The sequence below is a fragment of the Alnus glutinosa genome, chromosome 3, assembly GCF_958979055.1.
Source record: "Alnus glutinosa chromosome 3, dhAlnGlut1.1, whole genome shotgun sequence".
Lineage (NCBI taxonomy): Eukaryota > Viridiplantae > Streptophyta > Magnoliopsida > Fagales > Betulaceae > Alnus > Alnus glutinosa.
The window spans coordinates 34,698,581-34,705,978 of NC_084888.1; the positions used below are offsets into that span (position 1 = coordinate 34,698,581).

At 39.2% G+C, this 7,398-nt stretch overlaps 1 protein-coding gene across 1 annotated transcript; it reads left to right on the plus strand.

Annotated features, from left to right (window-relative positions):
* The first annotated feature begins 965 nt into the window (after positions 1-965).
* On the plus strand, positions 966-4,156 carry LOC133862733 (CASP-like protein 4D1). The gene is made up of 3 exons (XM_062298582.1): positions 966-1,366; positions 1,479-1,608; positions 3,223-4,156. Exons 1-3 carry the CDS (start codon positions 1,206-1,208, stop codon positions 3,439-3,441), a joined length of 510 nt encoding a protein of 169 aa, XP_062154566.1. The 5' UTR covers positions 966-1,205; the 3' UTR covers positions 3,442-4,156.
* Positions 4,157-7,398: the final 3,242 nt, after the last annotated feature.

The window sequence follows — 7,398 nt, forward strand, 5'->3', positions numbered from 1 at the left end:
CATAATTATTTTTCACTCCCTATGGTTTAAAAAGTGCATGGGAGGTCCTTGTGATATGTAATAATTACAAATCGATCCCTAGAGTCAAATTCCGTTAAAAATTTTAACAGATTCCGTCAAATGCCCTGTCAGCGCCACGTGTCGCCATTTTATTGGCAACACGTGTCGCTGACATGTCCATCTTAATAAAATAATATAAATTTATTAAAAAAAAAATACTTATTTTTTTGAAAAAATTAACATTAAAATTCAAAAAAAAAACAAAAACAAAAAAAAAGGAAAAAGGTGGCAATGGGGGTGGCTGGGCCACCCCTTGCTTGCCAGTTTTTTTTTTTAAATAAATTTATTTATTAATAAATTTATATTTTTTATGAAGATGGACACATGTCGCCATCTTATTGGCGACACGTGGTGCTGACGTGTAGGGCTAACAGATTCCGTCAAAATGGTGGACGAAAAATCGACCCAATGAGTAAAACGTAATTATTGCATATCACAGGGACCTCTCATGCACTTTTTAAACCATAAGAAGTGAAAAATAATTATGGCATACCACAGGGAACAACGGTGCAATTATCCATAATTTTTTTGACTTACATAAACTTTCTCCAAGGTAACAATATTGTCATTTTCAAAAATTAAATTGTCAGTAGAACATGGAAAGTATGTCTCCAACGTGCTTCAACGTAAATCCGAATTGAATACTGTAAAAGAAAAAGACATATGTAAAGCCTTGAATATAAACACTTATTTAAAAATTTTACATCCCAAAAAACGGTAACAATGATTTTTAAATATAAATTTAAAATTAAATATATTTAATTAATATTTAAACTTATCCTCTTATGCCTTAAAAAAAAATAAAAAATAAAAACTGCATGGAGCCGGCCGGCCATGCACAAAGAGCATTGTAGACCACGAAACCTTTGACTGAAGTTAATTGAGATACAAAGAAGAATTCCGATCGCAAAGCAAGGTTGTTTCCAAATCATGACCTTGGAAAGACAGAATTATTTTTAACGTAAATGTGTATCGAGGGTAGGCTTTATGTATGAAAACTTGTCTTTTTAGGGAGGCCTGTCCAGTTTGATTGTCCCAAGACTCCCAACCTTACGGCATAATCGATCTTTGGCTGGAATATAAATACAGATGGATTGTCGCAACTATACGGCATAGATGTTTCAGGCTTTATAAACGTGTTGAAGATGGCGTTATCGGCTTCGCCTGCTAAGGTCACTCTTTCACTGAGGGGCCTTTCAATGGTTTTCCTACTTGCATCGATCACACTCCTTTTTATCAGTGACAACTCGGTCCCTGAATATAACGGCGTCCGCTTCCTCGGCTACAAGGATTTCTCTAGCTACAAGTAATTATAATTAATTAATTAATTAAGCTCCGATCCGAAAACTTTTACTGTTATTTCTCTTTGTTTTACTATTTTAATTAATTAACGTTAAACTTGTATAAACTGTATGCAGATACATGCTTGGTGCTGCTGTAATTGGCATGGGATATAACCTCTTGCAAATAATTTCATTTGCAATCTTCCGGATCTTGATGAAGAAGGATAGCGACGTATACTGCCTAATTGAATTTTATGGTGACAAGGTATATATATACAACCATCCCATAATTACTTTGTTTTGTTTAAATCATCCCTTAATTATCCTGCCACTAATTAATTTTATCTAGATTCAATATACTTTGGAGCTCATTTTGTGCTTAATAGTTAATTAATTATATTCTCAACCAAATTAATACTTATTCTAGTCTCTAAAAAATGCATGAAGTTCTTCTAATTTACTCCAAGGTAGTGTCAAATATTCTACATTTAAAAAGTAGCGTTAATTTAGACCGTTTTGTCAATTAAATGTGATGGAAAAAAAAAATACTAAAACAATTTTGATATATTGATATGGCATATGCCCCCCCCCCCCCCCCCCCCCCACACACACACACACATAATCTATTTTCATATAATCTATTTTCTTTGGTTATGTATACAAAAAAATTCTTAAGTGAATTTTGTTAGCCACATTAGTCATCGCATGAAAAACTAACATTACGCAGTGTCACTTTTCGTCAGCCAAGCTAATGGAGAGACTTAACTACAAATTTTTCAAAATTTGATTGTAATTTTTTATGTTTTAGAGAGCACATTGAAATATATATTTTTCAAGGTATTTGTTTTTTTTTTTTTTTTTTTTGAAGAAGGCATTACGCATTTTAACTTTCACTTTTGCAACAAAAAAGAAAAAAAGCAATTGCGCGCATGACTGACAGTTTAATGAAATTACCGGAATTTGTTTCAATTAATGGTCCTCTAATTAAGTAATTTTTTCGCTTGATATGTATAATGTTAGGTTTTCAAAACTTAGTGGTTGCAAGTCTAGGTTTACTTGTTAAGTTGGGACTTCATTTGGTGATTAAAGTTAAAGAACAGAAGTTACCATTCGCTAGCCTGATAGCTGTACGTTATATCAAATATGATCTTAAAGTGTTTAAAAGAACTAAGATCTGAGAGTTAAGGCCGCAGTCCCGATCATAGAACGCTCAAACAGAGGTCTTCATAATTTAAAAATTCAAGTTCTCGAGAAGGTCAGTCATAATAGTGGTGAATAAGCTAGTTCAAATGAGGAAGAAGTAGTTTACTAAGCCTTGCCAATTGCAAGAGCCTCGATTGCAAGACCGTTCTAACTTAATTTGTCGAACGGAGTGCTTCACACGAGCCACAGAGAAGGAAGATTGCAAGCCCGATGGAAGAAGATTTGAACAAGATCTTTATTGGGTTAGGCCAAAGACGTTTGGTCACAACCACGGTCATACAACATTAGAACGTCATTAGCAAGAAAACTGTGAAACCTAACACGTGTTCGAAAGTGCTACTATCCGGCCCATTTAAACATCGTTGTCTTTTTAGAAACCGACTTTCACCTAAACCTCGAGTTTTCTCGATCATGGCCTATATAAGCATCCTTATGCATGATTTTCAAAGAAACTTGAAGCCATCATTTTGAGATAAGAGAGACATGTGTTTCTCACATGCTAATTAAAGATACGAAACATGTACATGTTACTTTATTAGATTAGTTTGTAAGAATTAATTACAAACCAGTTTATAGCTAATTTCTATCCTTTGCATATTGCCATTGTGATCAAAACTATTATGTCATGTTAATTGCATATATATTTTTACATTATAGTCGCTTTTTCAATTCGCAGGCTGTATCATTCCTTTTAGCCACAGGGTCAGCTGCAGGATTTGGCGCTACCAAAGAGTTGAAGAAAGAAAAATGGACAACAGTTAATCAGGACAAAGTTATTAATCTGGACGGTTTTTTCAATATGATATATGCATCAGCTACCCTCCTCTTCCTCGCATTCTTGTGCACTGCAATAATGTCAATATTGTCTTCCTATGCGCTTCCAAAGAAAGTTTAGCTCTAGCCGCCACCCCTCTCAAAACCTCTCTTCTCTCTCTTGGTATCCTTCTTCTTCGTGCAACCGGTGTGGGAGGAGGGAAGGATCTCTTCTCTTCCCTCCTCTCTTCTCTCATTTCCTTTATGTTTTTTCCTGTTTTCTTTGCTTTGGTTTACCTCCTATCCCTTTTAGGGAGTTCTGTTTCCCAGGACTAAATCCGGTGGTGGTTGATGTTCTCCTAGTCCTTTCAGGGCTATGGAGGTTGTTTTTTTAGTTTTTGCTTGTGCTTTTTTCTATTGGTTTTCCTGGCAGAAGGCTATACGAGACGTCTGTGTTGGGGAGCGGCCTTTCTGGTGTCTCCGGCGAGTTTTTCTGGCTGTGCTTTTTTGATGTCTTTTTTAGAGCCAGATCGGTATTATTCAACTGGGTCTTTCATGACATGCGCCTCTCTATGGTGGAGATCAACCACCGATCTCCAACGATTGATCTCCACCATAGAGATTCCCGGTGAAGGCGCGTGTTTACACGCACTGGTTCCGGTGACAGCTTTTTCCCAACGCCGATTTCGTTTGATTTCTGTTTGGATTTTTTATTAATTTATTTTTCTGTTCACAGTCTGCCTTTATAAAGCTCAATTGTTACTCGACTATATATTTGTTGGCATAGTAGCTAGATTAGCCATTTTTTTCTTTGTTTAGATTGTGCTTAAATGTAAAGAGTGGCTCAAACGTTGTTCATGTAATGTTTGTGTGTTGTTTAGATAGTTGTTTTAAGTCAGATTTTTCTGGCTTAGGGTGTATGGGGTCTTGTACCTCTAGTCTCTGTAATTGCCTTCGGGCGTTCTTCAATAATATATGATGACTTATGTTATCTGTTAAAAAATTAAAAAATAAAAAAAATAAAAAAAATAAAAAGAAAAAAGAAAAGAAAGTTTAGCCGTTAATTAGGCTCTTCTTAAAGAATGCCTAAAAGTTTGAAGGACCTACAAATGCTTCTTTTTTAATATTTGATGCGTACTCTTCCAATTCTTACAAAAACTGGAAAGAGGAAAAATAAAATAAAAAACATCTACTCTATTTTGAACTTTTACACGCAATATATGGATAAATATTGTGTAGAGATAATTATATTTTCTCTTTAAATACGAGAATCTGTTGGTAAAAAAATAATGAGAAGTGTGAGAAATTATATTTTTATCCCACAAAGTTGATATGATAGTCTCAACAAACCTTTATATATATATATTGTTAGAACAGTTTCTGATATGGTAGTTGACGAACCAGAAGAGCCTATCTTCGGTACCCTGCAAATAAAACAAATTACGTCGGGGGGAATCCGACAATTCCACTCCGATGCCTTTGTCAGTTTTTATCTTAAGTGTATATCACCCTTGTATCACAATGAGCAATCTCAATTACCTGTTCAGTCGTGAGGTATTTATACATGTCATGTTGCGAGTGACCTGGTTCTTTCATTGGACCACGTGTCAGGTTTGGAGCACTTGTCGACCGCTCAAATTGTGGGATTAAGGCACACGCTTCACGATCGTGGCCAGGTTGGTCTTCAACCGTCTTGAGATCGTGGAGAGTAGTGCTTCACGATCGCTTCTGGAATCGGTTCTCAACCGCCATCACGATCGTGGCCAAGTCGGTCCTCAACTGCTCTTAGATTGTGGGGACGCCTTCCTAAGTGGTAGCGATCGTGTAGGTAGTGGGCTTTCTTCCCTGGTTGGTACGAGGTCGGTAATTTACCGTCCTTGACCTTTACGTGGCACCGGTAAATTACCGACTTTAAGTACGCAACTCGGAAGTTAGCCGAGAATAATTCTGATGGGCTGTGATTCTGGCCCATTGGGCAAGGTCGGGATTATTTCCCAACAGTTACCCCCCAATTCCTTTTGCACGACGTAGTTTCGGTAAAAGGAATTTCTCTGTACGTTTCTTCCTAGTTTGAAATTGAAGTAAGCTGGAAACCGTTAGAACACCAGGAAATTTGAAATTTGAAAAAGAGAGATTTTTTTTTTTTTTTTGGAAATTGGAACCATCCGAAATAATGGACTTAGTCATCATGAGATTCGAAACCTGCTGTCAAGTCGGTTCATATTCTTGTACCGCATGGCTATGACTAGGTTGATTCGGGTTGTTACGCCGCGTGTGATGACACTTGCTGGCTTTTTCGCTGTGAAAGCTGTTTCACGCGCTAAGACGCGCGTTGGCTTGACTTCCGAGGCCAGCTGTAAACCCGACGGTTATAAAATCTTTCAACCCGGCGCATTTAATTAGCGTCTTTTCAGCTACTCCAAGAAGGAGTATATATACCTCCACCCCTCATTCTCACTTTTTACCATTTACTATTCTGTAAAACATCCCTAAGTTTTCCGGCGAGAACCCCTTTTTTTAGGCAAAATTTTCTATTCCCCGATTATCTCCAGACTGCTTTCCGACTTGCTTCAAACATTTTACTGACTTACTTCAAACATTTTACCGACTTGCTTCAAACATTTTACTGACTTGCTTTGAACATTTTACCGACTTGCTTCAAACATTTTACCGACTTACTTCAAACATTTTACTGTCTTTCTTCAAACACCTGAATCACGCTATGGCTTCTGATTCTGAGTCTGACGGTGCTCAAGTTGGGGGCAACCCCACTCTCGTTCCTCATGAGAACAGATTTAGGTCTTTGATTCTGGCTTCTGAGGAGAGATGCCTCCGCCGGAGTTATAATATTCCGTCTTCAGTAATCCTTCATTTCCAGCACCCCGATCAACTGTCCATCGCAGGCGGCGATGTAACCATCACAGAGCGAATGCTGGTGGCCAGATTTCGGTTTCCTCTTCCCGAGATAGCTCGGGAATTATGTACGGCTCGGGGGTGGCTCCCTCCCAAGTAAAGCCGAACGAATGGAGGTACTTGTTTGGCTCCTTTGTTCTCTGGATGACTAAGCTCTAGAAGAGGATGACTATAGACGAATTCTTCACAATTTACCGAGCTGGTTTCCGACGAGACGGTACGGTAGAATTCACCGTTCGCAAGAAGTCGTCTATCATCCATCTCGCTTGGAGGTATTCAAACAACAAAGAGTGGAAGGAGCAAACGTTTCGGGTTTCTGGCCAGTGGGAAAAGCCGGAGCAGTTACTATTGCCAGAGAACCAAAGGGTTCCTCGAGACTGGGCCCGCATGAGAGTCGGGGCGTCGGAAGCCCCCGACCTGAATGATGAGCAAGCCGACAATGTCAACGCCATACTTGCCTTTGTGAAGGCTACATCAGCCGAGGATGCTAAGGTGGTGTTGGATTTCTACCACCTTGTCACGAACAAAAATATGCGAAACATTCTCGGTTACGAGATTCCGATTTCCGATCTTCCTTTTTTGAAGGAAAGGAAAGGTAAGTCTCAGAAACCGAGAGAAGATCCTACGCCTACCATTCTTAAGGATAAAGAAAAGGTCTCCGACGGACCGAAGAAGTTAAAGGAGCCAAAAGAGGTTCTAAAAACTGTGAAGAAGCTCCTTGCCGATGCCCAACGGATAGGGGCTGACCAGGAAGCTAAAGCCAAAAAGGCGGCCGAAAAGAAGAAGGCAGCTGAGTCGAAGATCGTTGAGAAACCGGCTAAAAAATCAAAGGCTTTTCAAGAAAGGCCTCAATCAGATAAAGAGACGGAAGGGGAACCTGTTAGGAAAAGACCAAGGATCGAGGAGGCCAGGTCGTACCTCAAGTCGATTGGCTCGGCGGTTAAGGGTATTTCTATTCGCGCCGAACCTTTGGCAATGACTGCTTCCGAGTGCTTACCTCAGAGTACCGAGAAGGAGGGAGTGCCTCAGTACCCATCTCTAGGAGAAGTATCAGTACTCCGTGATGAGGACATTCCCGACTCGGACCCCGCGGTGGCAATGATTGCCTCTGAGTGCTTGCCCCAGAGTACTGAGGAGGAGGCTGTGCCTCAACACTCAACATTAGGGGAAGTATCGGCCCTTCACA